Raw genomic sequence first — 17,344 nt, forward strand, 5'->3', positions numbered from 1 at the left:
ATATAATTCTAGTCTATTATCTCTTCTCTTGAGGATAGCAAAATGGACCAGATTTGTGGCTTAATTTCCTGCAACCCTCCCGGCTGGAATCAAAATATCCTTTGGAAAGGATTTGGAAAGAGTCCAGAGATATCTATGCATGCCTCCCCATGAACTGCATTCAGACAAACCTAGGTAGACACACATAACCTCCACAGGCAAAACACAATTTACAGGTACAACACTGAAGAGATTCCAAGCACCATGTTTAGACTGAAGGAATATACCCTAAATAGCAATCAAATGATAAAATATTGATTTAGGACTTATTATATCCTTAAAACTGTACTCATTTGACCAAAACAACAATTTTCTACCCATTATGGATAATTGAAGGTCTACTATATATTTAGTAGTCTGTTTATTCCTGGACTAACCAGACCACAGTCTGATGAAGGCTGGGGAGGTTTCCAAATGACTTTTTGGCAGCAATTTTGTGAGCTTCCTGAATGTTAATTATTATTATTGTTGTTGTTGTTATTGTTATTATTTTGTTCTTCTGGTTGTTTTTGGTGTGGTTTAAATAGAAACAGTCCATGAAAAATATCACTATTCTATTATTCTTTTAGGTTTAATGTTCTGCAAATATTTGCACATTTGAATAAAATGACTGCTTTCTATAGTTGAATAAATTATTATAGGATGTAAGCACATCTTCTGCAGGATTATTCTTGTTATCATTATTGTGACAATATATTACAAGGTTTTATACTTAAAAACTTGAAAGATAGGGCAACTAGGTGGTACAGTGGATAGAGCACTGGCCCTGAAGTCAGGCAGATCTGAGTTCAAATCTGATCTCAGACACTTATTAAGTAAACTGTGTGACCTTGGGCAAGTCACTTAATCCTGTTTGCCTCAAAAAAAAAACTTGAAAGATTTTTGGTCCTCATTCTATTCTGTTTTCTAGTGACAAAAGCAAGGAGGCTGCCCTCCTACTCTTATAATTTTCTCCTAGGGGGACCAAATTCTTGACACAACACAAGATAATGCTTCCATTTTAGCATCTTTCTCAGACAGTTGTAATCATCTAATAATAGTCATTATCTATTTAATTATTGAAAAATGTTCTGTGTATAGACAAATTTTATGCAATTTATATTGAAAAATATGAATAACCACAGATGAGGTAAACATTTAAAAGATGGAATTGATTTGCTCAGGAAAATAATCAGGAGAACAGAAATAGAACCTTTTTCTCCTTGTTCTCAATTTGGTCCCATTTTGTATTGTTCACTGCCAGATTGGTGCATTCTTAAAAAACTCAAATGATCCATATTGGCTATGGGGATGGTGCCAAATTCTGTAGGTAATTGAGCCATCAACCATTTTGCTTTGTTGTGCAAAATGATGCATCCAAAAAAGCACAAGGACGTCATTTTCTGGGTATTAAAATGCCTTCTGCTTAGGAGCCATTGTGAGAGTTGGCTGAAGAAGCTAGACCAGTCACCTCATTTTCATACTTCACCAGGGTTAGGTAATTAAGTGACTAATTAAAAAGACTCTGGGGTAAATAGTCATGATTTAGTGATAACTCTACAATAAATGATGCTCAGCCCTATTTATAGTTGGCCAAACAGCTCTAATGATTTACCCAATAAGATGCCATCATTCAGTTCTTACCCAGCTCATAAGTTAGTTTCTATAATCCAGGGATAAAATTCTGCTCCTACTTCATATAGAAATGAAAATGCTTTTTAAGAATGTGAACAAAAGCATTTATTTAAAGGGCTCACATTATTTGTAATGGGGGAAAACTGGAAACTTTCCAGATGAATCAGGAGTAAAGCTAAGATGACTGCCATCACCATCATTATTTGACATAGTATCCACTATCATTAATGATAAGGCTAGACTTGTATAGAAATGCTGTAAAATCTGTTCAATTTCTTATCTATTTTTGTCCTTTTCCAAATCCTTTGGTCTCCTAGTTGTGGCAATATTTTTAATACATGCATAGACCATGGAATTTATGCTCAAAAAGTTCAAGGTCTGTTATGCTATTAAAGGAAATAGAAATGACCCTCAAGAAAATAGATTTGGGAGGGCGGCTAGGTGGTATAGTGAATAAAACACTGGCTCTGGATTCAGAAGGACCTGAGTTCAAATCTGGCCTCACACACTTGACACTTACTAGCTGTGTGACCCTGGGCAAGTCACTTAACCCTCATTGCCCCCCCCCCCCCAAATAGAGTTGGGAAGGGTGAATACATCTTGCAAAATACATGTGATGGAAATTAATTCTGGAGGCAACAAAATTTAATAATATCCAGGAATCAATTTTTAGAATCTCTCAAAGAAGGGAGAATTCATACAAAATGGATATCATGGCTAGTATTATTATCACAAAAGGAAACTGAGAAAACAGTAAGAACTTATTAGTACATCCACTTTCTCAACTCTATAAGAATGGTCTATGCATAAATGGAGAATATCCTTAGAGGAAAATATGAGAAACTGACATAGTCACACTCAGACTTACTCATTCTCCAAACTCTGGGTGTGAATGAAGTAAAGGAAAGGAGAGGAATAATTTATTAAGCACCTACTTTGCTCCAGGCACTTCACTAAGTGCTTTATAGATATTATCTCATTTAATCCTCACAATAAACCTGGGAGGTAAGTGACATTATCACCATTTTACAGAAGAAGAAATTGAGGCAAACAGAGGTGAAGTGACTTGCCCAGAGTTACTATTAATTGTCTAAGACTGGATTTGAACTCAGGTCTTCCTGATTCCAGGCCTGGTGTCATTATTGTATCCACTGAATCACCTAGCTGCCTCTAAATTAAATTATATTAAATGATTATTGATGTATCTTTATTATTAGCTGGATAGAATTCTCTATATTTGTCTTGCTTTTTTTTACTTTGATTTGAATTTTGTTTTCACTCAAAAAAGTGGATATATTTATGCAGAAGTCATGCTCAAAAATATCCTTTAATTTTGGCATTGGGTGTGGAGTCAGGGAGACCCAAGTTCAAATCCAGCCTTGGACACACACTAGTTTTATGACCCTGTATTTCCACTCAAATTCAACCCTTCTCCAAATGTCCCCATTTCTGTGGGTGACAGCAGCAGCATCCTTCCATACCACTAAGTTAACAAACTCATCATCCTTGACTCTTCCTTTTCCCTTAAACACTATCTCCAATCAGTTGTTGAGTCTTCTTATCCTATCTCTGCTTCCACTCTCTTTTTTCCTCACAGGTTCTCTCCTGGTTCACCTCTTGCTTGGACTATTGCAGTAGCCTCACTTGATCTCCTTCCCTCCCTTGTCTCTCTCCCCTCTCCAAAGCATCCTTCAAACAGCTACCAAACTGATATTCCTTAAATATAGATCTGGTCATGTTGCTTCTCAACCATACAAAATCTTCAAGAACTCCCTCTTTCTTCTAGGATAAAACAAGACACACTCAGCCAAGCACCTCAAGTCCTCCCCCATTGAGTTCCCATGCTATACTACTCCTTCTTATTCACCCTAGGCTCCAGTCAAACTTGCCTGCTAGCTGTATAGCATTCCATCTCTCACATCCATGCCTATGCACAAGAAGAACCTCTTCCTCACTACTGCCTCCTAGAATCCGTGGCTTCTGTTAGAGCACAACTCAGGTGCCATCTTTTACTATAGATGATATCTACCCTCCCCAGTTATTTGTACTCTCCCCCTCTTGAAATATTAGAAATATTTTGAATTTACTTGTATATGTTTTATCTCTCTCCCCCTCCCAGTAGAATATAAGCTCATCGAGGACAAGAATATTTTGGCTTTTTATCCCTAGCATCTAACACTACACAACGCATATAGTAGGCACTTAATGTTTGTTGACTTTTCTTTGTATCTTCAGTACCTAGCACTATATCTGGCACATCGTAGGCATTTTAAAAGTCCTTATTGGTTGACTGAATTGAAGGCAATTGATAGCATCACACTTTTTCCTAGGGTCCTAGATTAAGAGCTGAAAGGGATCTTAGAAACCATCAGTTCCTAAACCCTCTTTTTAAGATGAGGAAACTGAAACCCAGAGGGTAACACAGGTAGTAAGTGGCAGAGGTTTTGACTATTGATCTATCATACTTTCCATTGTACCAAATCAAGATAGTTCAAATGCCACCTTCTTCATCAAGTCTTTCCTAAGATCTATCAGGACTAATGCTTTCCCCACCCCAAATTACCTTGTATTTAATTTGTGTATACATGTAGATATACACGCTGTCTTCTCTGATGAGATGAAAGCACCCTGAGTGCAGGAACTATTTCACTTTTGTTTTCCTAACTTTGTCTCCCAGAATAGTGGCTGCCACATCCCTTGATGATTGGTTGATTTAAGTGCTACTTTATTTATTTCACACAGATATTACTTAAAGGGCTTGAGTGCTTTAGCGAAGCTTGAGAAATAGAGAAGAATGAGATAAAGCCACTTAATATCCTTGAGGAAAAGAGCAAACAATTAATTTATGCATCTAAAATGGTTACTGGGAACCAACTGTGTGTTTCTATTGCTGTGCTGTATGAGGCAAAGACACAGAAATAGCTTGTAGCTGAGGGATCATGATGTACTACTTCTGTAGTAGAGAGGTACTGGATTGGAAGGCAGGAAGAACAGGGTTAGAATCTTATTTCAGACATTTACAAGCCGTATGACCTTGGTCAAATTGGTTAACCTCCTTTTCACGTCATTGGCATCAATAAGATGTTATCATGTGCGGGGGCTGATGGGCTCCAGACTGGCATGTGGGGCGCTTTGGGGAAGCCCCAGGGCACTGTAGCCCATGTACACATTGGTCAAGTTATCATGTCAATTCGAACCAAGGTCCAGAATAAAGAACATGTGATTGAAGCTTTGCGGAGAGCCAAGTTCAAGTTCCCTGGCCACCAGAAGGTTCACATCTCCAAGAAGTGGGCTTTCACCAAATTCAATGCTGATCAGTTTGAGGATATGATAGCTGAGAAGCATCTCATTCCTGATGGCTGTGGAGTTAAGTACATTCCCAGCCGGGGCCCCTTGGACAAGTGGTGAGCACTCCACTTGTAAGAAGTGTTGTGCTGTGGCATCGACTTTTCGCAGGCTTGTCCCTAAATAAACTACATAACTGCTAAAAAAAAAAATTGGTTAACCTCTGTGCTTCAGTGTTCTCATTTATAAAATAAGGCCTCTAAGGTAACTTCAACATTAAAACTAGGATCCTGGGATATTATGACTTCCTTTTCCCCTTCCATGATCCGCTACAGGGAAGCTTATGGGGACCACCATTGGTATGGCCAATCTAATGGTAAAAATAATTCATCAGGAGATCCAGTCCTTCCCCTCCCTAAGTCTTGAACTAGATCAGTGATATGGACATGTGCTGGAGGGGGTCTGAGGAGGCAGGGATTCCCAAGGACTGGAATGATTAGGGAAGGCTTCTTTGCTGGGGAGAAACAGACCTTGAAGGAGGCTCGACACTCACATGTTCTCAGCCAGGTCAAATAAAGTGGCTTTAACTCACAGAGTTTCCCAATCCTCCATAACTGTATCTTTCAGAGTATTCAAGATGAAGACAGAAGTAAAAAAAAAACAAGAACAAAGAGAAAATATTGAAAAAATCAAGTCTCATGTGGGTAAGATGCGGAAGGAAGCTCTGGCGATGCAGTTCAAAGAATGGCTTCTGGATGCTAATGGAAAGCTTCCACTTCCTGTGGTAAGGAGAAAAGGAGTGGGGGAGGGGATGGGTAAGGCAGAGAAGGGGAAGAGGAGATAGGGGAAGGGGTGCTTAGTTATTAGACTGCTAATGGGAAAATCAACTGTCTGGCCCTCAGCCTTAAAATCCTCCCCCTTCGAATTCCACTTCTCCCGGAGCTCATTCAGCCCTCCATCTGGTCTATGTGAGTCAATCCCCTTCCTCTATCTACAAGTTTTTTTCAACAAATTCTAGAAATCAAGGCCTTTATTTAGAGCTTATCCACTCCTCTCTCTTTACAGATAAGGCCATTGAAATCCAGATATTGACTTGCTCAGAGTCACTTGGGTGGCAAGTGACTGGAGCTCAACCCTTTGACACTGAACCTAGCACCCCTCAGTGTACTACACTGCTCCCTCCTTGTCAGTGTCAGCAATATCCCTACCTCTACCGCTGGTGGTCTCAAGACTTTGGAGAAATATCTAACTCCTCCAAAAAGTTAGGGTCCCCTTGTTTTAGAGGCATCACATCCAGGACATGGGTTCAAAGGTATTATGATCAAGGGCTATTTAAAAAATGTGAGGTATAAATGGATCCCCTCCCTGGGTGTTTGTTTATCTACTCTCGTCTGTCTGATTTGCAGATTCAGAATGCTGTCCGAGCGTTTCTGGACACTGCGCCGGGACGGAAAACTGGTGAGCACATCTATTTTAACAGCATTTGACTGAATGCTGAACAAGACGCCATCTAGTAGTGAGTGGTGGGGCAAATATTAGTGCATCAGTGCTATTGTTGGGCATCCGAGAAAGGAAGGTAGGTTCTTTCACGGTTGCTAAGAGCAGATGAATTCAAAAAGCAGAGGGACGATGATCTAAATGCCTTTGTGTGAAGCAATCTTGACCTAAGTTAAAGGAAGAAGCTTTCAAAATGGAGATCCACCAAAAAGTCCCCAAACCAACGAAACAACCAAGCAAGCTTAAGCAAGAAAGAGGGGCCCTAGGACCTGGCAAATAGGGCAGGAAGTGGTAAGGAGGAGGTTTTTGGATGTTCTGGTTAAGCCCGAGATGTTCCAGGGGCATCTCAAACTCAGTGTGACCAAAACGCAACTAACTTGCCCTCTTCCCCCAGTCCACGTGCCCCTTGTCCAGACTGTTCTGTTTCTTTGGAGTGCTGGATCAGTCTCTGGTTTTCTAACCTCAGAGTCATCCTAGACTCTCCCCTCTTGTCCCCACACCCATCCAACTCAGTGTTGAGCCTTAGGGATTCTGCCTCCTCAGATCATCCCTCAGACCCTTCCCCTTCCCTTTCTCTTCATGTGGCTCCCAGATTAGTTCAGACCCTGAATGCCGTTTGCCTGGACTACTGCAATAACGGGTCTTATCCTGCTTCAAGTTTATCTCCTTTCAAAGCCCTCTCCATCACTGCCAAAATAATCTTCGGAAAGCAAACAGGAAAACCATGTCATCCCATTCCTCAAAGACGGTTCGTGTCTTCTTATTGCCTAAAACAAGATCAAATAAACTTCTCCACTTGGCATCTGAGGCCCTCCCCAGTCTGACTCCAACCTACATTTCCAGGCTTATTTCACATTATTCTCCTTCAGACTCTCTATGTCTAGCCAAATCACATTGCCAACTACTCCCTGAGCTCAGCATTTTATCTTTTACGTCAGATTTTCCTTCCAAGTGACAAAGAAGGTGCCAACTTGCACCAGCAGACGAAGCTTCCTGATCTGGGAATTTCCTATAGTGATGAGATCACAGGTCTAGGGCCCATCTCTGAACCGGTCCTTCTATGCCTAGGACACACTACGTCTTCTTCTTCTGCACCTCTCTAAATCTTTTATCTCCTTTCAAGGCTCATCTCTGGTGCCACCTCTTCTTGGAAGCCTTACCTGATTTCCCCCCCCCATTTTAACACGCTTTCCTTTTTCAGTTTACCTGCTATATACTTGATTTCATACATATTGAACCCTTCCAGTAGAAGGTAAACTTCAGGAGGCCAGGAATATTTTCTGTTTTGTTTTTGGTCCCCTAGCACCTCCCACCCTGGTGTTTAATAAATCTGCTTGTTGGGGCAGCTAGGTGGCGCAGTGGATAGAGCACCGGCCCTGTATTCAGGAGGACCTGAGTTCAAATCCGACCTCAGGCACTTAACACTTACTAGCTGTGTGACCCTGGGCAAGTCACTTAACCCCAACTGCCTCACCAAAAAACAACAACAACAACAACAAAATAAATAAATCTGCTTGTTGAAGCGTCACTATGTAATAAGAGCTAGCATTTATTGAACACATCGAGGTTTACAAAGTTCTTTACATTTTAAAAATCTCATTTGATCCTCGCTGTAAACCTGGGAGGTAGGTGCTATCATTGTCCCCATTTTTATGTGATTGTGATGGAATACTATTGTGGTGTAAGAAATGATGAGCAGGATGGTTTCCGAAAAACCTGGGAAGATGTATGTGAATTGATGAAAAGTAAAATGAGCAGAACCAGAGAACATTGTACACAGTAACAGTAATATTGTAGTGATCAAATGTGAATGTCTTAGTTATTCTCAGTAATGCAGTGAGCCAAGACAATTCCAAAAGACTTATGATTTTTAAAAAATTACTATCTACCTCCAGAGAGAGAGAGAGAGAGAGAGAGAGAGAGAGAGAGAGAGAGAGGGAGAACTCCAGAGAGAGGACTTGGAGTGCAGATTGATTGAAACATATTTTTTTCTTTATTTAATTTTCTTGTTCCCCCCGTCTCCCACCCCATAATGGGGCTAATGTGGAAATATTTTGCACAACTTCATATGTATAATGGATATCACATTTCTTGCCTTCTCAGTGGGTGAGAGAGGGGATAGAGAGAAGGAGAGAATTTAGAATGATAATAAAAATAAATATAATCTTCATTTTACAGAGGAAGAAACTGAGGCTGAGAGAGGTTAAGTGACTAACCCAGGTATTATCACCCAACTATTGTCTGAGACTGGATTGGAACTTTAGTCTTCTTGACTTCAAATCCAATACTCTATGTACTATGCCACCTAACTGCCCCTGAGATTACTTAAGGAGGTTAGGCTGGTTCCTCTTTCCAAGAAGTTATACAGACTGGTCCTGGTTAGCCATGTACCATGTTGAGAGGCAGTGTGATATAGTGGATAGAGTACTGGCCTTGGAACTAGGAAGACCTGGGTTCATATCCCACTTCTGATAACTGGCTGTTTGAGAGTAGGCAAGTCATTTAACCTTTCAGTGTTCTGGGCAACTTTCTAAGACTATAAATTGCAGAATTTCTTCATGTAGGGGTTCTCTATATCAATGCAATCACATATACAGTCCTTATCTCCTACATGTGGACAGAACCACAGGGCTTGACAGAGACCACTAAAAGGGGAGTGGTTGGTTACAAAGATGTGCTGGAGCCAACTTGTACCAGCTCAGAAAAAAACAACAACTGATTTTTCAATTTTCAGTGTGAGCATTTGCACCTCAGACAGCAAATGTGACAAATTAGTGCTTGATTCATTGTTTTTTTGATTGTCTAGATGCCAGAAAGTGATGGAGAAAATGTTAATATTGCCGATTAAACTTTAAAAGTCCTGTATACAGAGTTATTTTTTTTTCTTTCTCAGAGAGGTGGTTGTTAAACATTTTCCAGAACACCACTGGGAATGGATGAGAGGTAGATAGACTACCTTAAAATGTAAGATGCTTTGTAAGTGGAAAGTAGTAGAGACATGTAAATTATTCATTATTTGCTATTCAAATGTGATTTATTATGCACATAATTGTTATCCTAAGTAACTTAATGAAACAAATATTTATAACCAATATCCCTTCCTGCTACTCTGATATTCTTGGCAGGGCATAGGGGACACACAGGTGTCCAAGCAGCTACATCTCCAGGGTGCCACTAATTTAATTCAGATGTGCCCTGGGCACAAATGGAAAATGGTGCTGTTCCCTAACTGTTGAGAACAACAAGTTCTGTCTGATGCTTCTCTTTCTGGCCCATGATCTGAGCCAGCTACTGGCGTTTTATTAAATGAAGGTCTGGCACATACGGGATCATGGGATCAAAGAAATTAGAAAGAACTTGTCGAACCCTCTCACTTCAAAGATGAGGAAACTGAAGGTCCAAGAACTGAAATGACTTTTAATAGTCCAGACTTCTTTCTGCTTCATCGTGCTACTCGACTGATATAGGCTTGGATGGTGATTGAATTTTCCTATACAACCCAGAGGAACTCACATGCCATATTAAAGAAATCCTTCAGTGTTTGCTAGTTAATGAGTAGCAGAAGCAAATGAAGCAGAAAAGTGTGAATTCCAGCTGTCCAATGGTGCCTTATTGGAATTTTGGTGGGCTCAAAACAGGAAAGAACAGGAGAGAAAAAAACTAAGTCTACAGAAAGCTGGGCATGAGAACAGGTTCAGCCAGGTCATCCCCAAAGCATCTAGTTAAAGCTAGAAGCAAGATAACAGATCTGGCAGCATTTCTAGAACAAATTACTTCAAAAAGTAATGATGGTGGTAGAATCAAACATATTTGAACTCCAATCTCTGAGTCTCTGATAGGACATATGAAGGAAAGGAAATTAGAACTAAAAAAGATAGGAAGAATATCTGGTCTAGATCAAGGTGGGGGAAAATCCTGTTCTAGAGGTAACTCAGTCTTGAAAATATTGAGGGATAGGGGGCAGCTAGGTGGCGCAGTGGATAGAGCACTGGCCCTAGATTCAGGAGGACCTGAGTTCAAATCCGCCTTCAGACACTTGACACTAGCTGTGTGACCCTGCGCAAGTCATTTAACCCTCATTGCCCTGCAAAAAAGAAATTAAATGAAAAGATTGAGGGATAAACATTTAAGATTTCTGATTTCACAAAGATCCCAAATGATTGGGGGGAGGGATTATTGATATTATTATACAGAAAAGGTATTGAGAATATCAGTAACTTTTTATCCTTTAACATCCTTTTTCATCTCTATAAAATCCAAATGTAAGCCACCTTTCTAGGAATCCTGAAAAAACCAGAGTAAAGCTGTGGAAATGTGTGCATGCAAATGATTTCCAGAGTTTTACAGTTTCCATTTCCTTTTTCCCAGGCTACATTAATGAGAATGTGAATTTTCATCCTTGATGCAAATATTAGAAAGAAACAGTCAAGCTTTAGCAAACTAATTTTTACAATAGACCATTTCTTCAAATTTACATGATTAACTGAAAAGTATAGAGAATGAGGTATCTCACTATGTTTATTGCTTATTGATTTAAAAAAGAACTGACTTGGTAAAGATGTAGCCCCAAATCTTCTTTTCAACAAAGTATTGCCCAATCACATATTAAAATCATGTAGAGTTTTTGATAGATTCAGCCTCAAAGATACTTTAAAAATTATTATTTATTTTAAAAATTCATCTTTAAAATGTTGAGTTTCTTTCCCAATTGATAATCAAAAGACATGAAGTTTTCAGATGAAATAATCAGAGCCACCTATAGCCATATGAAAAAATGCTCTAACTCACTATTTTTTTTTTTGTGGGGCAGTGGGGGTTAAGTGACTTGCCCAGGGTCACACAGCTACTAAGTGTCAAGTGTCTGAGGCCGGATTTGAACTCAGGTACTCCTGAATCCAGGGCCGGTGCTCTATCCACTGCGCCTCCTAGCCACCCCCTCTAACTCACTATTGATTGGAGAGATTCAGGTCAAAACAATTCTGGGTACTACCTCATACATACTGGATTGGATAATAGGACAGCAGAGGAAAATGACAAATGCTGTGGGGGATATGGGGATGTGCAACATGAATACACTCTTGGTAAAGTTGTAAACTGATACAAACATTCTGTAGAGCAATTTGGATCTATGGCCAAGGGGCTATAAAACCATGCATACTCCTTGACCTAGCAATACCACTACTAGGTTGGTATCCTAAAAGAGATTTTTTTTAAGTTGAATTCAAAATTGGGATGATGCCCATCAATTCGGGAAAGGCTGAACAAATCGTTGGGTGAGATTAGGATGGAACACTATTGTGCTGTAAGAAATGATGAGCAGGATGCTATCAGAAGGACTTAGGAAAAAATGCAATCTATCTACAGAGAAAGAACTGATGGTATCTGAATAAAGATTGAAGTATAATTTTTGTTTTGTTTTTTGGTTTTGGTGGGGTTTTTTTGTTTTGGTTTGTGTGGTTTTGTTTTTTTGGGGGTTTTGGGGTTTTTTGGTGCGGGGCAATGAGGGTTAAGTGACTTGCCCAGGGACACACAGCTAAGAAGTGTCAAGTGACTGAGGCCGAATTTGAACTCATCCTCCTGAATCCAGGGCCAGTGCTTTATCCACCGCGCCACCTAGCTGCCCCTGTTAGCTCCTCTTTCTAAAGTTTTTTTGTCTGTTTTCTTTCACAACCTGACTAATGTGGAAATATTTTGCATGACTGTACATGTATAACTTATATTGAATTGCTTGATTTCTTAAGGGGGGGTTGGGGAGGGAGGGAAGAAGAGAATTTGGAACACAAAGTTTTAAAAATCAATGTGAAAATTTATTTATACAAGTAACTTGGGGACAATTCTAAATTTTAAAAAAATTGAGTTCCAAATTTTCCCCCTCCTTGTATTTTCTCCTCCCCTCCCCACGGGGAAGGCAAGCAATATGAAATCAATTATACATGTGAAATCATGCAAACCATATTTCTATATTAGCCATGTCACAAAAAAGCAATAAAATGAAGAAAATTATGCTTCAATTTGTACTCAGAGTTTATCAGTTTTCTCTCTGGAGGTAGACAAAATTTTTCATCAAGAGTCCTTTGAAATAATTTTTGATCATTGTATTGATCATAGTAGCTAAATTTTGAACATTGTTACAATATTACTGTTACTGTATACAATGATTTTCTGGTTCTCTTTACTTCACTTTGCATTAGTTCACATAGGTCTTGCCATCTTTTCCTGATACCACCCCCTCATCATTTCTTATAGCACAATAGTGTTCCATAACAATCATATACTACAACTTGTTTAGTCATTCCCCAATTGACAGGCATCCCCTCACTTTCTAATTCTTTGCCATTACAAAAAGAGCTGCTATGAATATTTTTATACATGTAGGTCCTTTCCCTTTTCTTTGGTCCCTTTGGGACATAGACATAGTAGTGGTATTGCGGGGTCAAAGGGTATGCATACTTTTATAGCCCTTTGAGCCTTGTCCCAAATTGTTCTCCAGAATGGTTGGATCAGTTCACAGGTCCATCAACAGTGCATTAGTTTACCTATTTTCCAACATCCCCTCTAGCATTTGTCATTTTGACAGGTATGAAATGGTATATCAGACTTGTTTTAATTTGCATTTCTCTAATCAATAGAGATTTAGAGCATTTTTTTCATATGACTATGGGTAGCTTATAAAATCTGCCTACTTGGGGCAGCTAGGTGGCGCAGTGGATAAAGCACCGGCCCTGGATTCAGGACTACCTGAGTTCAAATCCAGCCTCAGACACTTGACACTTACTAGCTTTGTGACCCTGGGCAAGTCACTTAACCCCCATTGCCCCACAAAAAAAAAATCTGCCTAGTCATCTTTAGACCATTTATCAAGTGGAGAATGTCTCATTTTTATAAATTTGATTCAATTCTTTATATATTTGAGAAATGAGGCCTTTATCAGAGAAACTTGCTGTAAAATTGTTTTATATCACTTCATTGTCTATGGTGCCTTTTAGCAAAATATAATTCCCCTGATTATCTCTTTTACTTAGGTCTGTTTTTGCTTTTGCTTTGTCTGAGATCATGATTGCTACTCCATCCTTTTTTTACTTCAGCTGAAGTGTAATAGATTTTGACCCAACCCCTTATTTTAGTTCTATGTGAGTGTCTTTCTGTTTCGTGTGTGTGTGTGTGTGTGTGTGTGTGTCTTCTTTTTTTTTTTTTGCAGGGCAGTGAGGGTTAAGTGACTTGGCCAGGGTCACACAGCTAGTAAGTGTCAAGTTGCTGAAGCTGGATTTGAACTCAGGTCCTCCTGAATCCAGGGCTTGTGCTTTATCCACTGCACCACCTAGCTGCCCCTTCAAGTTTGTCTCTTATAAACAACATATTGTTGTATTCTGGTTTCTAATCCATTCTTCTATCCATTTATGTTTTATGGGTGAGTTAATACCATTCAAATTCACAGATATATTTACTGTGTATTTCTTACCATTCTATTTTCTTCTGTTTATCCTTCTCTCCCTATTTTTACCCTACCCCTCTTCAAAAGTTTGTTTTGCCTGGAGGGTTTTGCATGAGCTGATGATGAGTGAGATGAGCAGAACCAGAATAACATTGTACACAGTATCATCAACATTGAGTGTTGAGCTACTGTGATGGACTATATTCTTCTCACCAATGCAATGGCACAGAAGAGTTCCAGGGAACTTGTGATGGAAGAAGATCTCCAAATAAAAGAAAAAAAAAACTGCGGAGTATAGATGCTGAATAAATCATACTATTTCTTTTGTTTTTGATGCTGTTGTTTTTTTCTATTTTGAGGTTTTTCATCATTGCTCTGATTTTTTCTCTTATAACATGACTAATGCAGAAAAAAAAAGTTTGTTTTGCTTCTGACTATTGCCTCCCTTAATCTACTCCTCCCCTTTTTTTTTATCACCATACTTCTTTTTTCTTACCTCCTTTTCCTCCTACTTCCCAGTTGGGTAAGTTGGATTTCTATACCTAACTGAGGGTATATAAAGATATATATTCTTCCCTTTTTGAACCAATTTAGATGAGAGTGAGGTTCAAGCATTGTCTACTCCCCCATTTCCCCTCCATTGTAAAAGTTTTTCCTTTTTGCCTCTTTTATAATCTCCCCTTTTCTTCTTTTCCCTTTCTCCTTCTCCCAATGCATCCCTCTTTCTCACCATTCAAGTTTTTTTGGAGATCATCCCAACATAATCTACCCATACCCATGCCCTCAGTCTATGTAGACTCATTCTAACTGTCCTAATAATGATAAATTTTCTTAGGAGTTGCTTAGATAATCTTTTCATATAGGAATGTAACTATTTTAACCTTATTGAATGCCTTTTGATTTCTTTCATGTTCACCTTTTTATACTTCTCTTGACTCTTCTGTTTGAATGTCAAAATTTCTATTCATCTTGGTCGTTTCCTCAGGAATGCTTGAAAGCCCTCTATTTCATTAAATATCCAGTTTTCTCCCTGAAAGATTATAATTAGTTTTGCCAGGTAGGTGATTCTTTGTTGTAACCCTAGCTCCTTTGCCTTTCAGAAGATCATATTCCAAGTCCTCTACTTCTTTAACATTGATGCTTCTAAATCTTGAATGATCCTGACTCACTCCATGATATTGTTTCTTTCTAGCTACTTGCAATATTTTCCCTTTGACTTGGAATCTCTGGAATTTGTTTACGATATTCCTGGGAGTTTTCATTTGAAAATCTCTTCCAAAAGGTGATCAGGAGTTTCTTTTGATTTCTCTTTTACTATCTAGTTCTAAAATATTGGGGCATTTCCATTTATAATTTCTTGAAATATGATGTCTAGACTCTCTTTTTTAATCATGGTTTTCAAATAGTCCAATAATTTTTTTTGCAGGGCAATGAGGGTTAAGTGACTTGTCCAGGGTCACATAGTTAGTAAGTGTCAAGTGTTTAAGGCAAGATTTGAACTCAGGTCCTCCTGCATCCAGGGCTAGTGCTTTATCTACTGTGCCACCTAGCCGCCCCCCCCACTTTAGCCACTGCACCACCTAGCTGCCCCCTCCAATAATTCTTAAATAATATCTCCTTGATCCATTTTCCAGGTCAATTTTTTTCTGATGATATATTTCATGTTTTCTTCTATTTTTTCATTCTTTTGATTTTGTTTTATTGTTTCTTGATGTCTCATGGAGTCATTAGCTTCCACTTCCCCAATTCAAATTTTTAAGGAATTATTTTTCTCAGTGAGCTTTTCTACCTCTTTTTCCATTTAGCCAATTCTGCTTTTTAAGGAGTTCTTCAGCATCTCTTACTAGAATCCTGAAGAGAGGTGCTGTGTACCAGTGAGGACCTGGGCAGTGTTAGGGTCTTCCAGTGTCTGATGCAGGCATACCCTAGAGCAGAGACTCTTCACCTTTTTTGTTATGGACCCATTTGGCACAGTCTGGTGGAGCATTTGAACTCCTTCCTTCCATATTTGCCCAGAGTTTCATAGCTAATAAGTGTCTGAGGTGAGATTTGAACTCAGATCCTCACAACTTCAGAGTCAGTGCTTTCTACTGTTCCACCTAGCTACCCCTAAAAAATGAGTATTATGCACAGGGCAATGGAGAAAGGCATGGTGGACATAAATTGGCTGCAACATATAACAAATAAGGAATTTCAAAGAAGAACCAAATTAAAGGATGTCACTGAAGAAATGTATAACTGATTTAAAAAAAAGCTTGGGGTGATCACATGTCAAATGTGAGGGATAATAAGTAGTTACCAGAGTATTCCTACAGTATCAGGAGAACAAAAAGTCCCCATCTCATTGGATGGACTCCCTGTGGACAAATTATGAGAAAGCAAAGACAATAGTCCCACAAGATTGGCAAGTATGGCAAGTATAGAGGTGTCATGGTTTTCATGAAATGAAGGATGAATCTAATAGTATTACAGATCTATTTGAATTTTTTATTCTTCTATATCTGATAAATGGGAGGAGATTCAAACCACTGGTCTTTGACATATTCCTTCAGTGAATATATAGAGCTATTAGTCGTGGAACACCATCATCTCTGAAAAATTAAAATGATGCATGACTCAAAGGGCAATGAAGAAACAAATGATGAGCATGTGTCTACTTACCCGAATCATTACTTGATTCCTCCAGCCTAGTTGATGCAGTCACGGAAAATGAAGGTCAAATAAGATGTTAAATTAACTGTAGTGATATAGTCACAACCAGTTGGTCCCTTATAAAGTGTGGAAAACTGTCTCCTTGATTCAACTGGAATTGATCAGGCAATAATTAGCCACATTTCCAATAGCCCCTTACAAGACTAAAGCTCACTAGCTCAGTGAGAGTATGGTATGGGAGTTGTGGAGTATGACTACCTATAGTATCCCCTATACTAAGGGTGTGAGTGGGGTCTCTTCCCTCGCATTGGCCATTACATCTGGCAGCTGAGTTACCCACCCAGCCAAAGACACCCTATGCTGGCAGTTTGAGATTCCATTCAAGAGAGTTTGAGGCATAGTTGAAGGAGCTGAGACATACTCTCCAGAAAGATACAGATACAGTGAGGCAGTCGCTTGAGATTAGAAGCAGCTTCAAGGAGCATGACTCCTGACTTCAGAGGAGAGAACCAACCAGGACACAAAGGGAGACCTGCCTCTGGGAACAAAGAGTTGAGCTGTGGAAAGATCTGTATAAGGACATGTTGTTGGACTCCTTGCAGTTCTGCAGACATGAGTTACCTTGGACCCATGTGTTCTCTGCTTGTGGCTTTACTATTATTGTAATACAATTTTGTGCCTATTCTTCCCATGGATATTGTATCTTTTCTGTGGGAGGATGACCTCCATGTTACTGGGGGAAAGGTTTTGTAGCTACTGCCCTTCTTTGCCTTGAGTTAATTGTTCTACTAGATAACTATTAAGGAGAAACTCACTGGTGGGGGC

At 39.3% G+C, this 17,344-nt stretch overlaps 1 protein-coding gene across 1 annotated transcript in view; it reads left to right on the forward strand.

Annotated features, from left to right (window-relative positions):
- EFCAB5 (EF-hand calcium binding domain 5) overlaps positions 1 to 17,344 on the forward strand; it is a 139,848-nt gene that overhangs the window by 24,890 nt on the left and 97,614 nt on the right. Inside the window, exons 3-4 of the mRNA XM_044005291.1 lie at positions 5,566 to 5,722; positions 6,345 to 6,396. Coding sequence (XP_043861226.1) covers positions 5,566 to 5,722; positions 6,345 to 6,396 — 209 coding nt within the window. The remainder of the gene's footprint in view (positions 1 to 5,565; positions 5,723 to 6,344; positions 6,397 to 17,344) is intronic.

The sequence above is a fragment of the Dromiciops gliroides genome, chromosome 4 (assembly GCF_019393635.1).
Source record: "Dromiciops gliroides isolate mDroGli1 chromosome 4, mDroGli1.pri, whole genome shotgun sequence".
Lineage (NCBI taxonomy): Eukaryota > Metazoa > Chordata > Mammalia > Microbiotheria > Microbiotheriidae > Dromiciops > Dromiciops gliroides.